The 25272-nt window shown below is 56.0% G+C and overlaps 1 protein-coding gene across 1 annotated transcript in view; it reads left to right on the forward strand.

Moving 5' to 3' along the window:
- CABIN1 (calcineurin binding protein 1) overlaps positions 1-25272 on the forward strand; it is a gene marked incomplete at its 5' end in the record, with an annotated part of 148772 nt that overhangs the window by 93388 nt on the left and 30112 nt on the right. The window contains one exon of the mRNA XM_007957396.1: positions 11144-11257. Within this exon, the coding sequence (XP_007955587.1) occupies positions 11144-11257 (114 nt within the window). The remainder of the gene's footprint in view (positions 1-11143; positions 11258-25272) is intronic.

The raw sequence follows: 25272 nt of genomic DNA on the forward strand, positions 1-25272 counted from the left end.
GTCTGTGGACTCTGTCGTGTGTCTGTGGTCTGTCTGAGGACTCTGTCGTGTGTCAGTGGACTCTGTCGTGTGTGGTCTGTCTGTGGACTCTGTTGTGTGTCAGTGGACTCTGTCATGTGTGGTCTATCTGTGGACTCTGTTGTGTGTCAGTGGACTCCATCGTGTGTGGTTTGTCTGTGGACTCTGTTGTGTGTCTGTGGTCTGTCTCTGGCCTCTGTCATGTGTCTGTGGTCTGTGGACTCTGTCGTGTGTCTGTGGTCTGTTTGAGGACTCTGTTGTGTGTCAGTGGACTCTGTCATGTGTGGTCTGTCTGTGGACTCTGTTGTGTGTCAGTGGACTCCATCGTGTGTGGTTTGTCTGTGGACTCTGTCGTGTGTCTGTGGTCTGTCTGTGAACTCTGTCGTGTGTCTGTGGTTTGTCTGTGGACTCTGTCGTGTGTCTGTGGTCTGTCTGTGGACTCTGTTGTGTGTCAGTGGACTCTGTCATGTGTGGTCTGTCTGTGGACTCCGTCGTGTGTCTGTGGTCTGTCTGTGGACTCCATCGTGTGTCTGTGGTCTGTCTGTGGACTCTGTCTTGTGTTTGTGGTCTGTCTATGGACTCTGTTGTGTGTCAGTGGACTCTGTCGTGTGTGGTCTGTCTGTGAACTCCGTCTTATGTCTGTGGTCTGCCTGTGGACTCCATCATGTGTCTGTTTTCTGTTCCCTTTATCTTTGTTCCCATCTTTATCATTTTCTTCCTTCTGCTAATTTGGGACTTAGTTTGTTTTTTGTTTTCTTGTCCTCCATGACTCTCCAAAGTGTAAAGCTACGTTAATTGATTTGAGACCTGTCTTCTTTTTTTCAAATGTAGGCATTTACAACTATGAATTTCCCTCTGAGCTCTGCGTTTGCTGCATCTCATAAGTTATTTGTACATGTTTGTGTATTTTCCAGTTTTCCTTCTGTTGTAATTTCTCAGTTTATTCTGTTGTGATTAGAGAGGATACTTTGTTATGATATCAACCTTTTTAATTTATTCACATTTGTTTTGTGACTTAACATATGGTTGACCCTTGAGAATGATACATGCACACCAAAGGAGAACGTTTATTTCCTTACTGGGTGGAGTGTTCTGTAGACGTCTGTAAGGTCTAGTTGCTTAGCACTGTTGTTGCAGCCCTCTGTTTTCTTACTGATCTTCTGTTGGGGTATTCCAGCCACTGTTGAACGTAACATTGAACTATGAACTATTATTGTGGAGCTGTTTATTTTTCCCTTTAATTCTGTCAGTGTTTCCTACGTGTACTTTGAAGTTCTCTTGTAAAGTGTATGTTGTTGTTATGTGCCTTTGAGTCAGACCTGACTCATAGATGGTGACCACTCCTTGGGTTTCTGAGGTGGTATCTCTACGGAAGTAGATTGCCCCACCTTCCTTCGGAGGAGTGGCTGGTGGGTTTGAACCGCCAGCCTTCTGGTTAGCAGTCAAATGCCTTAGGCACTATGCTACCAGAGCTCCTATATGTATTTATAATTGTTAAATCTTTTTAATGAATTGCCCCTTTTATCATTACATTATGTCCTTCTTTATCTCTTGTAACAGTTTTTGACTTAGAGTCTGTTTTCATATAGCCGACTCAGGTCTCTCTTGATTACTTTTTGCATGGAATATTTCTTCCATCCTAGAGGCTATGGCATTTGACTGCTAACCAGAAGGCTGGTGGTTCAAACCCACCAGCCACTCCTCAGAAGGAAGGTTGGGCAATCTACTTTCATAGAGATACTGCCTTGGAAACCCAAGGAGGGGTCGCTATGAGTTGGATCCAACTCCATGGCAGTGAGTTTGGTTTGGTTTTTTGATTTCTCTATCTGTGCCTTTGCATCTAGAGTGAGTTTCTTGTAGACAGCATTATTGGTGGGTCATGTTTTCTTCCAGTCTGCCTCTCTCTCTGTTTGGAGGGTTTAATCCATTTCTATTTAAACCAAAGGACTTAGTTCTGTCATTTTGCTGTTTGTTTTCTATGTGTCTTACATCTTTTTTTTTTCCAGTCTCTTATTTCCACCAAGACTGCCTTCTTTGTGTTTAGTTGATTTTGTGTAGTAAACCCATTTGTTTCTTTCCTCTTGTCCTTTTGGGTATATATTTGTAGACATTTTCTTTGTGGCTACTAAGGGGATTGCAATTAACATCCTAGCAATCTTAAATTGATAACAGTATCGTTTAAATTGATACCAACTTCCATAGCATAGAGGAGACTCTCTTCCTCCATGGCTCCTCACCACCCTTAATGTTGTTGTCACGTATTATATCTTCCTACGTCGTGTGCCCAGTAGTTTGAGTCTTTTGTGCATTCTCCTTTTAAATCATGTGGGACACAAGAAGTAGAGTTACACACTAAATGTCCAGTAAACCTGGCCTCTGTATTTTCTGATGAAGTTACCTTTATGGGAGATCTTTATTTCTTCGTACAGCTTTGCGTTACTGTCTACGGTCTTTTCACTTTGACCTCCGGCACTCCCTATAGCATTTCTTACAGAGGAGGTCTATTGGTAATGAACTCTCTCAGCTTTTATTAATCTGGACAGGTCTTAATTTTGCCTTCATTTTTTCAAGAAAAGTTTTGCTGGTTATAGACTTCTCGGTGGATTGATTTTTCTTTTTCCTTCTTGCAGCACTTTAAATATGTCATTCTCCTGTCTCCTGGATTTTGTGGTTTCTACTGAGAAACCAGACATTATGATTGAAGATCTCTTGTGTGTGACAATTCAACTCTCTCCAGCTGCTTTCAAGGGCCTCGTTTTTGCCTTTGGTTTTTGACAGTTTGATTATACTCTGTCTTAGTGTGGATTTCTTTTGAGTTTATCCCACTTCAAGTTTGTTGAGCTCCTAGAGTGTGTAGATTCATGTTTGTCATTAGACTTGGAAAGTTTTCAGCTGTTACTTCTTCAAATATTCTTTCTACCTCCCTCTCTTGTTTCCTTCAGGACTCTTATGATACGTATATTGGTATGTTTCATGGTATCTCACAAGCCTTAGGCTTTGGTTCACTTTTCCTTATTTCTTTTTCCTTCTTGCTCTTCAGACGCAATAATTTCAGCGGTCTTATCTTCAGGCTCACTGCTTCTTTCTTCTACCTGCTCAGATCTGCTGTTGAATACCACTGCTGACTGCTTCCTTTTAGTTACTTGCTTTTCTACTTCAGAATTTGTTTGGTTCCTTTTCATAATTTCTGCCTCTTTGTTGAGAGTCTCATTTTGTCTTCCGTCATCTTCCTGGTTTCCTTTAGCCTTTCGAGCATGTTTAATACAGCTTTTCTAAACTCTTTGTCTAGTGAGTCGATTGTCTAGATTTCCCTAGGGGATGGTTCCTATCACTTTATTTTGTTCCTTTATTGGGCCTTTCTTTTCTTTGTATGACTCGTGGTTTTGTTGTTGTTGAAAACTTGATGTTTTGTATATTAAAGTGTGGTAATTGTGAGAATCAAAGTGTTCCTTTTCTCCAGCGTTTGCTGGTGGTTTTATTTTGTTTGTTTTAAAGGCCATTGTAGTCCATTTGTGACTTCTCCTAACTATTTCTGCTCAGACCACCTGCCTTAGATGTATGTGGTTACTGAGGTCTCTGTTCCTTAGCTTGTGTTCAGGTAGTGCTTTTAGAGAACGAACCCCCCTCTTTCCCCCACCCGCCACCGCCAAAAAAGAAGCCCAGTCTCCCTGCCTCAGCAGACTGGCTCTTCACTGAGGCATTCCTTCAGTACTCAGCCAGGCTTGCATTGAGACGGGATCAGCCCCACATGAAAATGGACAGTCTTGCAGGTATTTGACATGAGCACATGTCTTGCCCTGGACACGCATGTTGCTTAATGATAGCAGAAGCTTTAGAATGTCTGAATTTTCCAAAGCTCTCTCTCCCCAGGCTTTGCCCAAGTTGTTATTGTTGTTGTTGTTTTGTGCCGTCGAGTCGTCTCTGACTCATAGTGACCCCCCGCCTTGGGTTTCCGAGGCGGTATCACTATGGAAGTAGATTGCCCAACCTTCCTTCCAAGGAGTGGCTAGTGGATTTGAACCTCCAGCCTTCTGGTTAGCAGTCAAGTGCCTTGGGCACTATGCTAGCAGAGCTCCTAGCTTTGCCCATAGTTGTTTTCAATTGTGCCCTGTGCACATCCTAGGATCTCAGATGATGTAAGTTAGTGGTTTCCAGATCTTTGAAAGCCCTGGACCGTTTTTGCACAACCTGACCTGGAACCCAGCATTGCGGAGCAGACCAACATAGAGATGTTCTGGGTGACTTCAGGTGGCAGGCCTTCCTCCTCCAGTGTTAGCTTCAGGGCCCCACCAGACAGCCACACCGTTTCTGACACACAACTCGGCCACTCGGTTCAGGATTGAAATGGGAAGGACAGTGCCCTGCAGAGCCCACCCTGTGTTGAGCCTGGGTAGCCAGGTGTGGTTAAGCCTCTGCACACCTGCCAGAGATGATGCAGCCTCCAGAACTGGAAGGCCACTTCCTTGTGGTGTGCACACGGACAGAGGGTGTCCACGCATGTGTGGAGGCTAGAGAAGGGTCATCCAAAGCCAATGCTGCCACTTCCCGACTCTAGGACCTTGGACTGGCTCTGGTGCCTCTTACCTACTAAACCCACTGCCATTGAGGCAATTCTGACTCATAACAATCCCCACTGGGTTTCCAAGGCTGTGAATCTTTATAGAAGTAGATTGCCCCATCTTCCTCCTACAGAGCAGCTGGTGGCTTTGAACTGTGGACCTTATGGTTAGCTGCCAAATGCCTTACTAACTGTGCCACCAGAGCTCCTTTTGAGCCTCTTGGAGGCAGCGTTTATGACATGCCTGGCGCAGTGTTCTGCCAGGTAGCCCATGTCTCCTCACCACACCACGAGGCTGCAGCACGCATCAGGCCCCTGCCCCTTGGACATGCCCGTCAGGGGCCCTAGCCCAGTCTGTCACTCACTTATTCCCTGGCCTAAACTTGTCCCTGCAAGCTCACATTCCGCCTCAGACATGACTTGGTTAAGGTCCCCAAGATGTCTAGACACTTTGTGCCGCAGCCATTGATCTGGCTTTTTTGGGGCACCTGGGAGCTGGGCCGGGAAATACACTCTCCACAGGCATGTGGTGGAGGCTGCGGGAAGCTCACTCCTAACGGAGGCTCGGCTGCAGGCCACACGCTGCATCCCTCACGGGTGCCTGATGTCAGGCTTTCACAGGCCCTGGAAGCCTCTGCCCAACTCCTAACCCCCAGCCCTGCATGCTCTGCGCCCCTGACAGGGAGAGTCAGTCTGAGGGTCTGAGGAGCCCTCCCTGCGCCCTGACTGGGAGAGCCCCCTTGGGGTCTGAGGAGCCCTCCCTGCCCTGGCCGCCCGCTCCTTCCTGCTTCTACCCTAGATGGGCAGAGGAGCACCTCAGTGGGACCAGTATGGGGCCTAATCGCTCAGGCTCCTGGGGTGCTCTCTCGGGCCCCCTCAGAGAGCCTGTGTGGTCTGCTGAGAGTGCGTCATTGGCAGACAGGCTGCAGACCTCACCCACGCGCCCCAAATGGGCCTCATTCCCATTGGGAACCAGGAGGCTCGTCACCACCCCATCCCCACACACACTGCTGCAGGGCCTGCCTGGTGCTGGGCCTGACTCAGAGCAGGCCTGTTACTGACTAGACTGTTTCCCCCAAAGTGTGTGCTGTAAGTCCTCACCCTTGTACCTGTGGGCATAGGCCCATTTGGGAGTGAGTTTATCTTGCTGTGTGAACGAGGCAGGATTAGTGTGGGTGTGTCTCAAGTCATTCTTTTGATCACAAACAAATTCTGTCCCTGAGGTAGTTATGTTTGTGTGTCAACTTGGCTGGGCCTGGTCGAGTGGCTGGGCAGCTGGTGGTAGTTATTCCCCAAGATGAGACTGGCAATCAACTCCATGGTGGGATCTACCACAGGCGGCTGAGTAGCTGCCTTTCGGACGTAGTCTGCTTTCTGTATTTAAGGAGAAACCTTGGGAATGGTCTCTAGCCTATGGCACGCTTAGACCCTGCATGTAGCCGTGTTGTTGCTCAACAGCCTGCTATGCTCTGCCGACCTTGGGACTTACAATGGACTTAAATTAATGGCCTGCCAGGTGGATTGGTAACATCGGGACTATGCCTTTTTACTTGTCAACCTTGGGTTTGTCAGCCTCAGCAGCCAGCAGCTGTCTGAGTGAAGAAATGCCTCTAGCTCCAGTGGGCTGGGAGCAGGAGGCAGAGCTGGACCCCAAGGTCTTTCACCCAGCCCCTAGAGCCTGGCACTCTGAACTTGGACTTAAAGCCTCCAAAGTGTAAGAATAAACACCCGTTTGTTAAGGCCGTCCCATTGTGGTATATTCTTGTCAGAACGGCACTAGGGAACCAGAACAGTCCCTGAGTCTGTTTTCAAGTCAGGTTTGCACATAAGCGGGAACAGTTAGGTACAGTTCATATCTAACGTCAGTCAGTCAAATGCCTATCTTAGTGTACCATATATGATGTACCTTTCTATGCATAAACACGGTGAAGGAACACTCCCAGACACACCAAAACATCTTTAATGTGACGGTACGGTGATGATGATAACGTACTGATGTAGCTCGCCAAGTCTTGCCCATTGGTTACTACGAACCATTGTCTCTATACCTTGAGTCTTTACTTAATAGGCTTTATGGCGTTGGTTCCTAACTTTGTGCATAAGTCAGATGTTTGTAACCCAGAGATTACCCATATAAGAGATTAAACAAGAAAGCGAGTGAGCAGAGGTGTGGCGTGAGACAGAAGCCAAGGCACATGGAGCTCTCCCAGGAACCAGGAAGCAGAAGCTAAGAAGACAAGGACCTTCCGACAGAGCCCACAGAGAGAAAGCCTTCCCCTAGGGCCGCCACTCTGAACTCACCCTTCCCCTAGGGCCGCCACTCTGAACTCAGACTTCTAGCCTCCTCAACCGTGAGACCACCTCTCATCAGTCGGGATGCTCTACTGTGGAAGCTTTCATGTTACTGGAGGCTGTACCACCAGTATTTCAAATACCAGCAGGGTCACCCATGATGGACAGGTTTCAGTGGAAATTCCAGACTGAGACAGACTCAGAAGAAGGAAGGGGCCATCCACTTCTCAAAGAATTGGCCAGTGAAAACCTTATGGATAGCAGTGACACACTGATCCATTACTGGAAAACTTTATGAATAGCCCTGAAACATTGTCTGACACGGTGCCAGAAAATGAGCCGTCAGGTCGGAAGGCGCTCAGAATACAGCTGGGGAAGAGCTGCCTCCTCAGAGCAGAGGCGACTTGAACGATGTGGCTGGAGTAAAGCTTTCGGGACCTCCATTTCCTGGGGTGACACGTCTCAAGATGAGAAGCTGCAAACATCCATTAATAATCAGAACATGGAATGTACGAAGTATGAATCTAATAAAATTGGAAGTTGTCAAAAATTAAATGGGATGCATAAAGATCAATATTCTAGGCATTAGTGAGCTGAAATGGACCAGTTTTGGCCATTTTGAATCAGACAACCATATGATCTACTATACTGGGAATGACAAATTGAAGAGGAATGACGTGGCATTCATCATCACAAAGGATGTTTCAAGATCTGTCCTGAAGTACAGTGCTATCAGTGATAGGATAATTTCCATACATCTACAAGGAAGACCCATTAATACTACTAGTATTCAAATTTATGCACCAACCACCAGAGCCAACGATGAGGAAATTGAAGATCTTGACCAACTTCTGCAGTCTGAAATTGACCAAACATTGCAATCAAAATATATGATTATCACTGGTGATTGAAATGCAAAAGTTGGTAACAAAGAAAAATCATAATCATCCGTAGTAGGAAAATATGGCTTTACTGATAGAAATAACGCTGGAGATCACGTGATACAATTTTGCAACACCAATGACTTATTCATTGCAAATACCTTTTTTCAACAATATGAATGGTGGCTATACATGTGGACTTCACCACAGGGAATCAGATTGACTACATCTTTGGCAAGAGGTGATGGAGAAGCTCAGTATCTTCAGCCAAAACAAGGCCAGGAGCTGACTGTGGAACAGACCATCAACTGCTCATACGCAAGCTCAGGTTGAAGTTGAAGATAATTAAAACAAGTCCAGGACAGTCAAAATAATGACCTTCAAAGAGCAGCTCAAGAAGACAAAGTCAATATTACAATGAAATGAGCAAAGACCTGGAGTTAGAAAACCAAAAGGGAAGAACACACTCGGCATTTCTCAAGCTGAAAAATGAAGGAAAAAATTAAGCCTCGAGTTGTAATTTTGCAAGATTTTATGGGCAAAATATTGAATGATGCAGGAATTCCATCAAAAGAAGATGGAAAGAATACACAGAGTCATTGTACCAAAAAGAACTGGTCAGTCTTCATCCATTTCAGGAGGTGGCATATGATCAGGAACCAGTGGTACTGAAGGAAGAAGTCAAAGCCGCACTGAAGGAATTGGCAAAGAACGAGGCTCCAGGAATTGATGGAACATCCATTGAGATGTTTCGACACACGGACGCTGCACTGGAGGCACTCACTCTGTTATGCCTGGTGCTGCTTGTTGTTGTTGTTAAGTGCCGTCGAGTCGTTTCCAACTCATAGCGACCCCATGCACAGCAGAACAAAACACTGCCCGATCCCACGCCAGCCCCACAATCCCTGCTATACTTGAGCCCATCATTGCAGCCACCGTGTCAATCCATCTTGTTGAAGACCTCCCCCTTTTTTCTGGTGCTGCAGGGGACAGCAAATTCTTCTGAATCCAGCCTGCACCTCTGGAAGTTCTCTGTCAATATCCTGCTACAACCGTTTTTGAATTATCTTCAGTAAGATTTTACTTGCATGTGATATTAAAGATATTGTTTGGTAATTTCCACATTCTGTGGCATCACCTTTCTTTGGAATGGCTACAAATACATATCTCTTCCAGTCAGTTGGCCAGGAGGCTGTTGTTCAAACAGAACAAGGGGACACTGCATGGTTTAAAATCAGAAAGGGAGTGCATCAGGGTTGTATCCTTTCACCATACTTATTCAATCTGTATGCTGAGCAGATAATAGGAGAAGCTGGGCTATAGGAAGAACATTGGAGGAAGACTCGTTAACAACCTGTGATACACAGACAACACAACTTGGCTTGCTGAAAGTGAGGATGACTTGAACCACTTATTGATGAAGGTTAAAGACTTACAAGTCTGCAATATGGATTACACTTCGATATGAAGAAAACTAAAATCCTCTCAGCTAGACCAGTAAGCAACATCATGATAAACAGAGAAAAGATGGAAGTTGTCAAAGATGTCATACTACTTGGTTCCACTGTCAACACCAGTTGGAAGCAGCAGTCAAGACACCAAAAGACATATTGCACTGGGCAAATCTGCGAAAGACCTCTTTAAAGTGCTGAAGAGCAAAGATATATCCCTTTGAAGTTAAGGTGCACCCAACCCAAGCCGTGATACTTTCAGTCACCTGTGAGAGCTGAACAGTGAATGAGGAAGACTGAAGAAGAGTTGATGCTTTTGAGTTGTGGTCTTGGCTAAGAATGCTGAGAGTACCATGGACTGCTGAAAGGACTAACAGATCTGTCCTGGAAGAAGTGCAGCCGGAATGCTTCTTGGAAGTGAGAGTGGCCAGACCTAATCTCACTACTTTGGTCATGTTGTCAGAAGGGACCATTCCCTGGAGAAGGATATCATGCTTGGTAAAGTGAAGTCAGCGAAAAAGGAGTAGGCCCTCCATGAGATGGACTGACACAGTGGCTGCATTGATGGGCCCAGGTACAGCAAGGATTGTGAGGCTGGCTCAGGAAGGGGTGGTGTTTCTTCCTGTTGTACATGGGGTCGCCGTGAGTCGGAGCTGACTCTACGGCACCTATCAACAACAAGAAACATGAGAGAATAACTTTCTGTTTGTTAAAGCCACCCCCTTGTGGTATTTCTGTTAGCAGCAGCACAAGATAGCTAAGAGAGCCCCTGTGTGCAGATGGGGGCCAGGGCCCACAGCTGGTGAGCTGGGCTCTGACGTTCCGGCTTTTGCCTCAAGTTGTGATGAGAGAAGCCTGTGTGGGTGTGGCCTGGCCAGTCGAGAGCAGGATGGAAGGCAGGGACGTGGGCTTGCAGGCCGAGAAGCAATAAGGCCCTGAGGTGTGTTGGCCAGCGCTAGGGAGGCAAGGAAGGAGACTGGGAGTCTGGTGGCTGGGATGGGGCTACATGGTCCTGCTTCCAGCCCAGCACTGTCCCTTGCTGGCATGGGCATGTGGGGACTGGGGAGTCAACCACCAGACTGTAGGCTGCTCACTGTAGGACTGTCCTGAGGCCACAGGTGTGCACCCCTGAATGCTTAGCTTGCTCTTGGCCCCGGGAGCCTCCTTGGGGGATGGAAGGTGGGCGGTGCAGGGGCCAGAGTGGGACAGAGGGTCGGAGAGCACAGGTGATGGAGGGCAGGCACTGTGGGGGACAGAGGGCCTGGTGCTACAGGGGACAGGAGTCGGGGGGGACGGGTGGAGCACCCTGAGAGACCGAGGGCAGAGCGCTGCAGGGCTTCTGGGGCAGGACGCGACACAGGACGAGAGTGGGGCAGAGAATAGGACACCACAGGTGATGGAGGGCAGGGCACTGTGGGGGCCTCTGGGGGGCACGGAGGGCAGGGTGAGCCAGGCCCGCTGATGGGGAGTGAGCTGCTTCCGCATCATCAGAAGTCCCCTTCCCCCCACTGTCCGCTGCAGTTCTGTGGCATTGGTTCCACCCGCCAGCCCCTGGCTCTGGGTTCCAGCATAGGCACCATGGACAGGACCCCCCTCCCCTGCCAGCATGGAGGCCTTGTGTCCTACAGAGCCATCCTTCCCAAGCCCAAGGCAGGTGTCGCTGGTGCAGACGAGCGAACATGCCATTTGACCCAGGGGTTGTCCACACACAAGCTCTGGGAGGGTGAGCGTGGGTTCTCTGCCTGTGCCCACCCCAGGCCATGGTCTAAGTCAGCCCTGCCAGGCAGATACTGGCTCCAGAAACCAGCCCTTTGGCTGCTGGTGAAAGCCAGAGCTGCTGGGGCCACGGAAGCCACGTGTCCGCAGACAGGGCGCCTTGCCTTCCCTTCCCACAGGCGCCCAGCAGCCCACACACTCATCCCAACCTACTTCTGTCTCCCCAGAACCTCCAGTGGGCCCGTGACGTGTTGCTAGGCAGCAATATCCCGTGGCAACAGCTACAGCACATGCCGGCACAGGGGCTCTTCTGTGAGAGGAACAAGACCAATTTCTTCAACGTGAGTACTTTGCTGGTTCATTTCCCAGGCCGCTGGCTCCGTGTCTCACCGGGGCGTCCCCTCCCGCCCCAGCAGTGTTCCTGGCTGTACACTGTGGCATCCTTGGAGGGCAGGCGGGTGGCATGGCTGAGGGCACAGCCCTGGCACAGGGCAGCGTGGCCCTAGCAGTGGTTCGCCGGCTGTGGAGAGAGGCTGGTTGATGAGTGTGGTGAGGGGCCTCCAGGCCCCCAGCTGCTGCCCCAGAGTGCCCCACGGGTCTCAGCATATCAGAGTTTGATCAAGGCAGGGCGCTGCTATGTTGAACCAAGAAAGTTTGGCAGGCACTGGACTGCTGACAAACTCCCTAGATTCAGCCCTGGGAGGGGACCCTTCTCAGACAACACTGCCCTCATGAGGCCTGCCTGCCTCCGACCCCCAGGCCCCCACTCACCCCCTTGGCACCCCACCCAGCCCAGCTGCACCTGGCAGCCAGGCCCTCCCCACCCTCCCCTCCAGGCCCTCACCCTGCCTTGCGCCAGCCTGCCAGTTCCGAGCTGTGTGGCTTTGGTGAGTCGCGCAGCCTCTCTGAGCTTCGGTTCCTTACATGTTTTCTCTGAGTCCCCGTTACCTGCAGGGAAATTGAAGGACGGGGCCTGCCCAGGAGCTGGGGTCCCCAGGGCTATGGTGGAGACACTTCCATGGGCCCCTCTGGGGGGAAGTGTGGCTGAGTCCCAGGTCCCCCAAGAAGCCAGCCATGGGGAGAGGCTCTGTGTCCAGGCCTCTTCTCTTTCAGGCTGCAGTCCCTGGGCCAGGCACTGCTCTGGGCCTACAGACCAGTGTCTCTCTAGACAAAGTAGTAGCCACCAGGATGTGCAGGAACACAGAGGCCCAGGCCCAGCCACTCCCCGTCGCTCCAAGGCCCTGCCCTAGCCCCTCCCTGGCAGCAGCTGCTATCCTTAACCTCGTGCGCATCTCCATCCAGAAGACGTCTGCCTGTCAGCACAAACAAAATAGCACACCTGGCCAACCCATCCCTTGACCTGTTACTTCACAGTCTGTGTTGGAGCTCGTTCTGGGACCTTGGTTTTTTGCGATAGTTGCATGACAGCCCCGTGTGTGAATGGTCCATGGCTCACCTACCCGCCGTGCTCTCTCAGTGGGCGTTTACATGGTCCCAGATCTTTGTCACTACAGACAGCACTGCACCCTGCCTGTCTGCACGGAAGTGGAAGTCCACATCCCCAGCAGTGGGACTTATGGGCACCTTTAAAGCATGACTAGCCCCACTATCCAGACACTACGTGGCCCACCCTTGCACCCTAGACGCAGCCATTCAGACCCGACGTCCCACTCTGTCCCCAACAGCACGCTGCGTCCCCAAACGTTTGTGTGTTTGCCATTCAGTAGGCAGCACCAGGTGGGGGCAGAACAGCCCCAGACAGCCATGTGCCAAGGACCTGAGGGACAGGGGATCTGCAGGCCAGGCAGGGGGCCGGGGGGTGGCCCTTCCAAGCCGACCTGTGCTGTCCTCACCACAGCAGCCGGCTGCCCCTCAGAGCAGAGCCCTGCCCCAGTCACCTGGTGTCTAGCATGTGAAGAACCGCTGGGCAGGTGCTGAGTGTGTTCAACACAGGAGTTTGTCCCACACACGTTCTAAGTGTGACCCGACGTTGCTGTCAGCTTCTCGAAGGTGTGCTGAGGGCTACCCTGGGCTGCCAAGCGGGCAGGGCCAGGAGAGCAGGCTGGTTCTTCTCCTTCTGGGGCGCACCGGAGCCTGCCACCTTGTCTAGGGGCCGGCAGAGGGGGTCCAGAGCACACTGGGGCCTGCTGCCGCGTCTGGGGGCCAGTGGAGGGAGTCCAGGGTGCACTGGGGCCTGCCACGCGTCTAGAGGCCAGCGGAGGGGGTCTCGGGTGCACCGGAGCCTGCCGCTGTGTCTAGGGGTCAGTGGAGAGGGCAAGAGGAGGAGACTGCGTGTGAGGCGGGAGTGAGGGCTAGGTCAGCGGGTGCCCTGTCCTGTCTTCCGTCTGTCCCCACTCTTCCAGGCCACCACACCAGCTGGGCTTGGCCTCATTCTTCCCTCTGGCCGCTAGCTGTCTGGACAGCCCCCTATCTCGGCACTGGTGGGGGACGTTCTGTTGTCTCTGAATGACACATGTTGAAAAGTGTGGACTTTGGGAGCAACATGTGGTCACTGCACACGGCTCCAGGCCACAGTGGCAACCTGGCCCCGTCTCACCCAGCCCCGCTCCTCTCAGGGCTGCACCTTTCTGGCTGCGCACACAGAGTAGACAGACTGCTCCTGCAGCTTCCAGAAGTATATGTGTCGCAGTGTATGTCGGGGTCATGGCACGTGTGTCATAGTGTGTGTGTGCCATTGTGTGTGTCATAGTGTGTGGGGGAGGTCTGGCATATATGTGTGTCAGTGTATGTGTGTGCCAGTGTGTGTGCAGGTGTCATTGTGTCATAGTGTGGGAGGCCTGGCATATATGTGTGTCAGTGCACATGTGTGTGTCATAGCATGTGCGCTGTGTGTCATGGGTGCATGTGTCAGGGTATATGCATCATAGTGTGTATATGTGTCCCATAGTGCATGTGTATTTGTGTGTGGTTCTGTGTTGTAGTGTGTGCCATGGCATGTGTGTCACTGTGTGTGTGTATTGTAGCATGTATGTGTTGTAGCATGTGTGTGATAGCATGTATCAGCGCACATGTCATAGTGCGTTGTAGCATTTGTTTCATAGCATGCATATGTCATAGTATGTGTGAATCATAGGATGTATGTCATGGCATGTATTGTAGCATGTTTGCAATAGTGTGCATGTCAGTGCAAGTGTCATAGTGTATCATAGCATTTGTTGCACATGTGTTGTAGCGTGCATGTGTCATAGCATGTGTCATAGGAGGTGTCATAGTGTATTGTATCCTGTATATGATAGTGTGTCAGTGCATGTCAGTGTGTTACAGCATGTGTTACAGTGTACACATGTCATAGCATGTGAGTCATAGGATGTGTGTCATAGCATGTGTCACAGTGTGTGTGCCGCATCCTGTGCAGTCCCCAGCTGCTCTTGGTAGGCCTGTGCTTTGGGCCCCGGGCCTGCAGTAGCCCCCTGGCACACACATCTTGGTGCTCCTGCCAGGTCCCTCTCTGAGCCCCCTCGCCTGGCCAGGCCCGGGCTGATCCTTGTCAGCCCTCTGATGAGCTGGGGCTGGGCCGACAGTCACAGAGGGCAGCCCTGGGACACCTGCAGGCTCGCAACAGGGCCCTGTGTGCATTACGAGCAGCGCGTGAGCTCATCCAGGGCAGAAGCCGTCACTGGGGGAACATGAGGGACACGCAAGTGTGGGACTCAGACGTCTGCTCTCCTTATGAAAGCTGCCCATGGGGCACACACACACCTGGCTGCTCCCTGCAGGCCCAGCTGTGGCCCGTACATGGTGTGCTCTTGGTTGGCTCCCTGATCGAGCACCAGGATGGGTAGACTGACCCCAGCCTTGTGATGGAGGCCCCCAAGGGGACATGCCCAGACTCCTGAGCCCACGTCTCTCCCCGCCGTCCCCTCTGACCCACGCTCCCTCAGTGGCCGGCATCCTGTGAGCCTCAGGCTTTCCCGGAAGGAACCATTCTAGCTGGAACGGGTCTGGGCTCTGGGGCATTCATTCAGCCAGCACCTCAGCCTCCCAGCCTCCCCAGCCACTTGGGCCTGTGCAGCATCCAGGTAGGAGGCTGTGGGCCCAGGATTGTGTTGGGCCCCAGGCCCCCCCTCAGGCAGGCTCTCACTGGCTATGGCCCATGGGCTGGCCTGGCCCTTGGGGACATCTGCACCCCCCCCCAAAAGAAACCTCAGAGGAGAGAAGCCTGCAGCCAAGGCCCCGGCCCATGGGGCTGACAGGCTGATGACAGGTGCCCCCAGGGAGCTCTGGGGGGCTGGCTGGGCCGTGATGGCCACGCAGTGTTCAAGGCTTGTCCTGAGGCAGGGCAGCCCTGGCAGGTGACCATCAGGAGAGGGCTGGGCCCCATGCAGTCTGACAACCGAGTGACAACAGATCGAGGCAGCGAGGCTGGCCTCGGGCTGGCAAGTGTAGGGCCTTTCCAAGCGAGCGCCAGGTTCAGGGGGTGGGGGCCTGGAGAGCCCAGGGGCTGCCCTCTCCGGGCAGAGGGGTGAGGCAAGCAGGTGCTGGGCCAGGCAGCAGGTCCCGTTGGGTAGCTTCAGCGTGTCTCTGGGCTCCGGAAGCTTCCGAGGCTTCTTGCATCCATGTGCACCACTGGGCAGCTGGACCTGCATGGCCTGGGGCCGGCCTCTGTCCATGGTGAGCATCTGTCCTCAGAGCTGACACAGAAACGTTCCCATGGCAACCAACCCAGAGACACAGTCCCTCCTTCCCCAAAATGTTGGCTGATTCCAGTAGGCAGGCGTGTGCTCCTTCCAGTCCTGTCTCCACCAGTGGAAAGGGAGCGCATGCCCGGCCCTGGCCATTTCCCAGGCCTGCTGGCTGGCGGCGACATTAACCTCGGGTTGAGGGAGGGGAGGGGTGCTGGCGGGCCCATGCTGCCCCTGTGTGTGGCTCGGCCTCCACAGCCAGGCAGCCGTACACGGGGATCCCCCTGTGTGCAGGGGAGCAGCCGGGGACACTGGGGAGAGGGCAGGCCCATGGCCGCTCACAGCAACAGAATGGAAGGCCTGGGCACATGCTCCACAGCATGGACCGGGGCTCGGCCTGCAGGTCCCGGGAATGCTCATGGAGCCTGGTGGCCAGAGAGGCCGTGGCTCAGACGGGGGCTGGGCCCGAGTGTTGGTTCCAACCCTGATCACGCACAGGTGAGGCACAGGGCTGAGCCGAGGTCCCGTCGCCATCTGTCCAGGTGAGGGTAGGCACTTGTGAAGGCACAAGACTGCAGTGGATGGGCGTCTTTGAAATGTCACATGGCCACCGTGGAAGAGCTGGGGCAGGGCCAGGAGCCACCAGCCCAGTTGCTGGGGCTGCCAGCCAGCGCCTTGGAGTGCTTTAGAGCACATGATTCGGCCACACAGAGTGGCGTTAGGGGATCCCACAGGTGCTGGGCTGCGGGCCCACAGATGAGGAGGCCAGGACCTGGCCACGTGTGTGTTGGTGCCTGAGCCAGGTTGGGGGCAGTGGTGTGGTGACCAGAGCCCGGGCCCCAAGCACATGCAGACCAACCGACGGAGGGGGCATGTGGGGACTGCCAGTACAGGAGGGCAAGCAGCACCTGGGCAGGGCAGGGCCGAGGACACACATGGGGAGCCTGGTGCGTGACTGGCCACCATGCCGTGTGCAGGTGTGCGGCCGCAGGTCCACGGGGCACCCCGGACAAGAGCAGACTCCTCTGTGGAGGGAGGCCAGCGGGGCCGTGGGGGTGTGCTGTTTGTTGTTCACCGTCCGGTCCGGTTCTGGGACTGACTGCCCTGGGCTGGTGGCAGGGTGCCCTCTTCCCCTTGCAGCCCCCATGGTGCTGCCACTCACCAAAGCTGTGAGCAGGGGCCTGGCCTGTGCTCTGGCCCTGGCAGCGCGACTCTGGCGACTCCCCAGCCACCTGAGCCTCGCCCCCAAGTCAGCTGCTGGCTGTAGACCCACCGCACCAACACCGGACTTTCGCTGTTCTGTTGGTTTCAGAGGAAACCAAGAGGGAATCAGAGGACAGAAAAGAGGAGGAAAGTGGGGGCTGAGGAGACATGGCCAGGCTGCCGTGGGAACGGCTGCAATGCCCTATTTTTAGCTTTGTTGGGATGATCTGTGAGCTGGCTGCACAACGAGTAAACAGAGGAAATACTTCACGTTCTCGGGGAAGGGGCCGCTCTGCAGAGGCCGGGGAGGGTGAGCGCAGCTGCGTCCGTCCACACCCGCCTCGGCCTCCCCAGCTCTCCTCGCCCCGCCCCAGGCTCCAGCCGAGGGGTGTGCACCCCACCTCCTGCCTGTGGGGTACAGAAGGGGGTCCTGAGGCGGCTCGCCAGGGGCACCTCCCAGGGTGCGTTCATTCTGGCCGTCTGGAGACAGTTGGCGACCAGTGTGGGTTCAGCAGAGGGGAGCTGTCCCCTGACAGTCCAGCCTGCAGGGTATCACGGCCCCTGACAATGGGTGTGAGAGCTGGGCACACGGGCAGTGCGTGGCCGAGGCTGGGCCCGGGCCCCGGAGGTGTGTGCTCGGCCCCTCTGATGCCATTCTTCGCCCCGTGGCCCCCACAGCCCCCAGGTCCCTCGCGGGCCATTGACTCTGAAGCTGCTCATCACCGTGCCTGGAGGAGAGGCCTCCTGTGTGGACCCCTCTTCCCTCTGTGAGTTGTTTGTCAGAGGTTTGCTCGAGGACCAGGTGGCCTTGCCACATCCCTCTGGGTAGAGTGGTGCTGCCCCCAACACGGCAGGGCCTGAGCAGAGCCGCCAGCCAGGGGGCCTCTGCAAGTGCAGCTGGGCAGGCAGCCAACTCAGCCTCCCACGACAACAGTGGGCAAAACCAGAGAGCCGGGGGGCACCGCGGTCAGGAGGGAGCAGCACAGCGGGGACTCAGCCAGGGACAGGGGATGCCCACGGGCCCCAGGAAGCGGGGTCCCTGTCGAGACCAGCCCTGCGGTGACAGGGCTGGCCGTGTGCCCTGGGCCCCACTCACTCCATGTCAGTATCCTCCTGTGCCAAGAGCCACAGGCCTGGCTCAGGGAGGGGAGGGGGAGGGCAGGGCTGGTCCCCACAGGCACAGGGGGCTAAGGTGGCAGCCCCTGCAGGTCTCCCTGCAGTCTCTACCTCACAACAGCAGGGTGGGCGGAGGCTCTGAGCCCAGGGGCCTGGTTCCAGAAGAGGGTACCAGTGGCCTCCGACCTCCACCCTTGCTGCCCAAGCCCCACAGGCAGCCTGGCCGTCCAGCTTCTGCAAGGTTCCAGGGCAGAGGACTCTGGGTTCAGGGGCTTGGGGAGTGCAGAGCAGGCATGATGTCAGGGATTACCCATCCTGCCCTGGGCCGCTGCCCACCAAACCAGGGCAGGTGAGGGACACTGTTGGACCCCAGAGCTGGGGAGGCAGGGAGGGGCTTTAGTCCAGGGCTCTCTGCCCCTGACCACAGGCTGCCAGGCTGCTGTCGTGGGGCTTGTCCCCTCCCACTGACCCACCAGGATGTCTCAAGGGTGTGACCTGGCAAACTCGTTCCCCCGCCGGGAAGTTGGGAGATGTGAGCTTCCAGCCATCCCCTCTGCAGTACATGGAGGGGCTTGTCGGGCACCTGGGACACAGGCTGCCTGTCCCAGACACACTACCCCGCTTATTTGCCCCCTCCTAGGATGGGTCCCCCGAATGGCCACTCTGGGGTACTGGGGACACATGGGCTGTGGTTTCCCTGTTTAAGGCTCCCAGTCGGCTCCGTGAAATTCGCCAGGCCCGTGACCATAGGGGAGGAAGCAGCTTCTCCAGGGTGCAGTGGGGGTGGATGGAGGCAGCAGAGGGTCCCAGACAGGCCTGGCAGCAGGGGTGGGCATAGTGCTTCCCACGTCTGCCCTGCCTGTGGACCGCCTCTTTCTGGCCAAGGTTTCCTGGCCTGCCCTGAAGTATCCCTGACTTAGGCCTCCCCCCGCCCCCAGGAGAGTGGTGTCCGGGGCACTGGGCGTTGGCACCATGAGCCCCAGAGGATGGGCCCAGCTGTGCCTCCTGGGGCCTTGGGTGGGAACTGTGGCCACCGCCCCAGAAGAAGCAGGTCTTTAGGTTCGGCAGCTGGCTCACAGGGCGTGGGACCCGCTGTAGTCAGTCTCTGCCGAGGCCTGGCCTCTGCTGTGTCTCGTCCCCAGGGTCCCGTGAGGCCCTCTGGCCGCCATGGGCCGGCCCTGCCTTGCCGCTGCTCTTCATGCAGAGTCTGTCCCAGGCCCGGGTGCTGGGCATCCTGCTTCCTGCCCTGCCCCGCCCCGCCTACGGGCGTGTGCTCCACGAGCCCAGTGGGCGTGGACCCAGCAGGCGTGTGCTGCACGTGCTCCATGGGCATGTGGCCAGCCAAGGTCCCATCGTCACCTCCTGATTTGTCTCTGGCCAACCCCAGCCCTGTCTGCGTGAGGTGGGGCAGGCCGAGGCCTCACACAGAGGCCTTAGAGGAGCTGGGTGGGTGGAGGCCCGTGTCTGCCTCCCTGACAAACACCTGCCCAAGTCCAGGCTTCACTTGTCCGGTGCTATCAAAGTGGCCTCAGGCCCAGCACCCTCTGTACAGTTTGGAAAAGGAACCTTGTCCTGCTGACCTGCTGGCCCTCGGTCCCACCACTGTCTGAGGGGCAGGCTGGAACAAGCCTCGTCCCTGGCCCATATGATGAGCTGCTGTGGGCCTGGGCTGGGGTTACCGGAGCTCTCTGGAGCCCTCATGGGCCTTGAGCCCAGGCTGAGGCAGGCCATGCTCAAGCCTGAAAGCCTGCCCTTTGCTGTCCCACTGCGACAGCTGCCCTGTGTGCGAACCCCCCGCCAGGAGCCTCTGTGAGGGCTGGAGCCCACATCAGGTGCAGACCGGGGGCAGTGGGGGGGCCTGGCATGTGGTCCCATTCCGGGCACATGGTTTGCCAGCCCTGTTTCCAGTAGGTCTCTCCCACCCCACCCCCCGCTTTTCCTCTTTGGAAACTTTGACCAAGTTGCTTCTGACAGAGAGGCCTGGGGTTGAAAGCCCAGCTGGAGTCCTGTGCTCCCCAGCCCCTGCTGGTTTCCATGGTGACAAGGCCAGCACTTCCTCTCAGGCTGGGCACCCCTGTGGCCACATGCCCCCACCACCCCCATGAACAGCTGAGGGAGGGGTCCCGGCTCTGCCTTGGCCAGCCCCCCAGCATTTCTCAGGCTCTGTCCCGTCTGCCCCAGGGGGCTGGCCAGACCCGCCTTAGGGGTACCATGAGAAACGGATGGCCGCATTTGTGGAAAGCCTGTGGCCTTAAGACGGCTGTGGGCCATGCGGTTGCCCCGTGTACATGGGCGTGCTAATGTGCCCAGGCTGTAGACAAGGAAGTCTTGAGGGCAGCAGGTGGCCTGGAAGGGCACAGGGGGCGGGGTTGAAGGCCCACACGGGACTTACTGAGGTCCTGGCCTACTAGAAATTTAACCCCAAGGGGCATCAGAGGTGGGGGTTCCTCATGGGCTCTCCTGTGCAGCCCCGCTGCCTGGCAGAAATGCCAGGGCATTGGCTCAGCCAGCACGTGCAGGGCCTGCTCTGGGCCGTGGGGGCGGACCCTAGCCGGCAGGGGCTCCCACAGGAACTGCCCCCCCAGCCTTCACTTCCAGAGAGGGCCCGCCCGCCGTACTCAGGGACGGGCAGAGCCTGGACGGCCCATTGCAACAGAAGCTGGCTCTACCCCTGGGGGACAGCACCTCGCCCAGGCACAGCCGGAAGTCACTGGTCCACACTCAGAGCTATTCCCAGCTGTCTGCATGGAATACACTAGACTGACAGTCCACTAGAAACTAAGAAATGCATTAAAGATATAAAATCATTTCAAAATGGGGAGACATTTGCAGGAAGAACAGCGAGGGTTTGAAAGGATCTGTGTGTATAGGCCAGGAGCTCTGGTGGTGCAGGGGTTAAGACATTGGGCTGCTAACCAAAAGGTCAGTGGTTTGAACCCACCAGCCGCTCCTTGGAAGAACATTGGCACAGTCGGCGTCGCCTTGGAAACCAATGGGGGCTCACTATAATTGGAATCGACTCTGGCAATGAGTTTGAGTTTGCATCTCCAGGAAGGTAGAGGTGCAGTCGGAGGCAGGACAGCAGTTACAGACTTTGCAGTGTTGGTGTCTGCAGGTTTGTCTGCTACATCCTGAGGGTTGTTTAACAAAGCATTCACTGGGCGTCTAAAGCCTGATTGCGTATCTCAGTTACAGATTTCTAAAGACACACAGTGGGGAACCCTGGTGAGTGGGAGTCACTGGCACTAAGACCTGCTCTGTGCAAAGTAGCTTACAAGGTGTGACTTCCTTTAACATGACCTGCTATATTCCTCAACCCCCTGCCTCACCCAGCTTAGGTCAGGAAGCCTGCCTTCCGCCTTCTCTGTTCTTTGAATGGTAAAACTGCCACCAAAAGACAGTCGTTTCTTCAGGAAAGTAGAAATTCACAGTGGAGTGGAATTTAGGTCTGAAGCCCCCTGTTCAGTACATCAGCACCTCAGCTTTGAAAGCAGCCTGTCCACACAGCCCACCTCAGGGTGAGCCCCAGTGGGCAGTGTGCTCCAGGAGCGAGGGGTCCGGGGTCCGTCATGAGGCATCTTAGGCTCCTAGGGTTGCACTAACAGAATTTCCCCAGAGGGGGCTTTAATAAACAGAAATGTGTTTTCTCACGGTTTAAATGCCGGAAGCCTTTGGGGAGGCTCTCTGTCCGCTCCAGGGCCCCTGCTTGCTTCGGCCTTCCTTGGGGATCTCCACACGGCAGTCCCCGTTCCCGCTTGCTGCCCGCCAAGACAAAGGCACTCTTTTCCACTAAGAAACTGATGGGCTTAATGCGCCCTGCAGGGACTTGGCCTCATTGACTTAACACAGGACGCAGTACTGCAAATAGCGTTCCAGCCACAGTGTAGACGGGGCCTGAAGTTCACAACACAGTGTCGGGGTCCCTTCCTGGGGGAGGGGTTGGCAAGGCTGTCATGGGGGAGATGGTGCCCGCAAGGATGGGGGGATGTTGAGGTCCCCTCATGGGGGAGAGGATATGATCAGGGAGGGAGTATCAGGTCCGTGACAGGGACAGATGGTGCCCTCAGGGATGGGGGATGTCAAGATCCCCTCACAGGGGAGGAGGTGCCAGGAGTGGGGTGTCGGGGTCCGTCACTGGGGAGGTGGTGTCAGGACAGGGTGTGTTGGGGTCTGTCAGTGTCACCAGGGAGGTGATATAGACTGTAGTGGAGTGGGTGGCATGGTGCCATCCGGGAGGGCCCCCTGCTGTCCACAGTAGCAGGAAGACACTGTCCTGGGCCAGTGGGGGCCGCAGGTGCCCAGGCAGGACTGTCAAGGGACAGGGAGCTCTAGGAGCAGTGGGCAGGCCTGGGTGGGACTGAGACCACCTCGTTCGCCAGGAGCCAGAGTGCCAGGCACTCACAAGCTCATACAGCCCGTGGGGGCCTGGGCAAGCTCTGCCCTCAGCCCCCAGTCGCCCTGCAGCCTGGGAGCTGCTCTGCCCACTGTAAAGGGCCACTGTGCGTCTTCGTGGTCACAGGCGTGTTTGCCCTGCAGGTTTGGGAATAGACTCTGCCCTGAAAACTTGAGAGGATGCCTCTGTAGGGTCATCAGGGGCAGGAGGCGGCACGGCTGTACCAGGTACCTGTGGGTGCCAGCCCCGCGCACACCTGTCCGAGGTCAGGCCGCCTTCCCGCTGAAGGAGCCTCCTTTGTAATCACCCACAGTGGCTGGCCAGCAGGGCCCCAGCCAAACCTGCTGAGGACACTCCTTGAGGGTGGCCTAGTCTAGCAGCCTGGTGGGGGCTTGCTGGCAGGAGCCCAGCATGGGTGCCCACTCCTCCAGGAGGCCTGCCAGGCTCGGAGCCTCCCTCTGCCCTGTGTCACTCCACAGGCCACCCTGCCTGCCCGTCTCTGCCTTCTTCTGTTGCCTGTCTCCTCCTGCACGCTTCTCCACCAGCACCCATTCCGTCTCCCACCCTCATTCCTCACCCCCATGGTGTGTTCTGCCCCAAGCTCTGAGCAGGGCTGGTGGGAGCATGGGTGTGCCATCACGGCCATCCTGGAGTCTGCCTCCTGCAGACAAGGACAGACAGGGTCAAGCCCCTCTCTGGGCATTGGCTTCCCCTCTGTAAACAGCTGGCCACGAGTACTGTGTCACTCTCCCACCTCACCAGGTGCCCGGAGTGCACTGGTCGTGTGGCTCTGAGCGTAGCATGGCAGGCAGGCCTGGCCTGAGAGACCCAGGGAGCTGGACCAGCCCTGCCGTGGCAGCCCGGCTGCATTTGCCCGTCCAGCTACGTCCCTCCTCTCCACGTCACGGGCCAGACAGACGGAATAGTCGGGCTCAGTGATGTCTAAAGGTGGCTGATAGCAGTGTTTGTCTCCCCAGCCGCTGAGCATAACTCCAACTTGTGGGCGTGCAGTGGGGTCATGGGCTCGGGGCCTTTGAGCCATGCGCCGGCAGGGGTTGCTGGAGGGGGCGGGAGGCCGGTGCTGTGTGTCAGCCAAGGGCGGGGCCAGGTCCACTCGGCAGAGCACAGCGTCTGGAGCAGGGACAGGTGGGCAGTTGAGCCCACTGGAACCCTCAAGGCTCAGAGCCAGGAATGAGGAGCCGTTAACGCCAAGAAAGCACCTTGGTGCCTCAGACTCGGCCTGGGAGGAAAACGAGGTCTGTCATGGGGCGCCTGAGGTCACAGTGGCGACTGACTAAGGTCTCTGCTAGCCCAGAACCTGGCTGTTACAGCCGCAGGAATCTCTGAGCTACACGGCCCCCCGGGCAGCCCAGCCACCGCCAAGAGCACGTGTTCACATCAACCACCCAAACGTGGAGCTGAGCATGGCTCTAAAGAGGCTTGTGCTGCCAGGTGACCTGGAGCAGCAAGGCCATGCCCTCTGGGCCAGACCTGCCACCCTCCCTGCAGAGGGGTGGGGACATGGCTGACACCGTGCCACGGGAGACACCACCAGGCCATGGAACGTGCGCGCCCGGCCACCCAGCAGGCTGCTCATTCGTGTCTGTGTTCCATGCTCACCCCAACTTTGCTGTCTGACCCCTCATCCTCTGCTCCCCCAGTCTCTCTCTTTCCGGCTCCTTCTGGCTTGGGCGGCCCTGCACAGGGCCCCCAAATCTCCAGCCATAGCCACCCTCTGCAGCTACCCACGGGAACACACTTGCCCTCACCAGGCGCTGCAGTGATTGTGTGCCTTCACGGGCTTCTTACCACCTGGCCAAGGCAGGAGGAGGGGCAGCCTTGGGGCCAGTGGGGGCAGGGGGCATCTGTGTTTCAGAAATGGCTGCAGCGTGGAGACAAAATGGGGGTCGCCAGCCGCAGGGTCACCCTGCGAGAGGATGCTGGTGGGAGATGAGGGGCGTGCCCTCACAGTTGGCTGCCAGGAGATGCTGGTGGGCGGGAACCAGGCCGCAGGGGTTGTGACGTCCAGGACTGGGCCAACAGCGAGGTGCAGAGTGGGCAGCGGGGAAGGCTGGACACATCAGGGAGCCCTGAGTAGGGCCGGGCAGGGAGGCTCCAGCCCGGCCATCTCCTTCAGGGCAGGCCTTCCTCAGCCCTGGTGCACAGCGGGAGGCCACGAGTGGCCAGGGTGGGGGCAGCATGCCAGCCAGCTCCCTGTGGCCCTTTCAGGTTCCAAGGCTGGAGTGTGGAGAGGGGCCGGTATGGACGGGACCTGTGGCTACCAAACACTGTCAGGTGTTTGCTGTGCCTGGGGTGAGCAGGGACGAGGTCTGTGGGTAACAGCTGAGTTGGGGTACAGTTCTGGCAGTAGCCAGGAGAGGTGGACAGTCCCCGTGCAGAAAAAGCGGGAGGAAGATGCCCACTGGAGCCGTGGGTGCCAGAGGAGCGGCACTGTGTTTTGGGGTGAAGCCCCCAGTCCTCATCTCTGAAGTGGGCCCAGGTGTCTGCAGAGTGCATGTGGGGGAGCAGCCATCCCAGGGGGGTGGCAGGAGGGGTGATGCTGAGGGCAGGAGAGGTGGGGTAGCTCCTCCACCGCCCTGGCCGGCCCACCCCTGCGCCCAGCGCCCTCTGCCACCAGCCCAGCTGGCAAGTGTGAACATGAACTGGGTCCCAGGGCCTTTGTGTGGGACCGCCTGCCACGCGCTGATTGTGCTGCCCCCTCCCCAGCTGTTACTCCCAGAGGTGCACACCCCTTACACTCCTGGCTGCAGCAGGTGGGCAGCGGGTGTGCCGGCCCCCACGTGCCCTGTGCCCTGTAGCACAACTGCGGGCGCCGCTGTTCCGCGGTACACCGCAGGCAGGGTGGGGGCGGGCCCTCGCTTGCCACTCCTGATGCCCCTGCCTCTGCCCCGCCCGTGGCCCCGCGCCTCGGTCTGTGCCCGGGTGGGCCCTGTCAGGGCCGCCGAGTCCACACCTCCCCGCGGTGCGGGCTTCGGGTGGC

The sequence above is a fragment of the Orycteropus afer genome, unplaced genomic scaffold (genome assembly GCF_000298275.1).
Source record: "Orycteropus afer afer isolate SDZICR_OR568_19922 unplaced genomic scaffold, OryAfe1.0 scaffold00744, whole genome shotgun sequence".
NCBI classification, from domain to species: Eukaryota; Metazoa; Chordata; class Mammalia; order Tubulidentata; family Orycteropodidae; genus Orycteropus; species Orycteropus afer.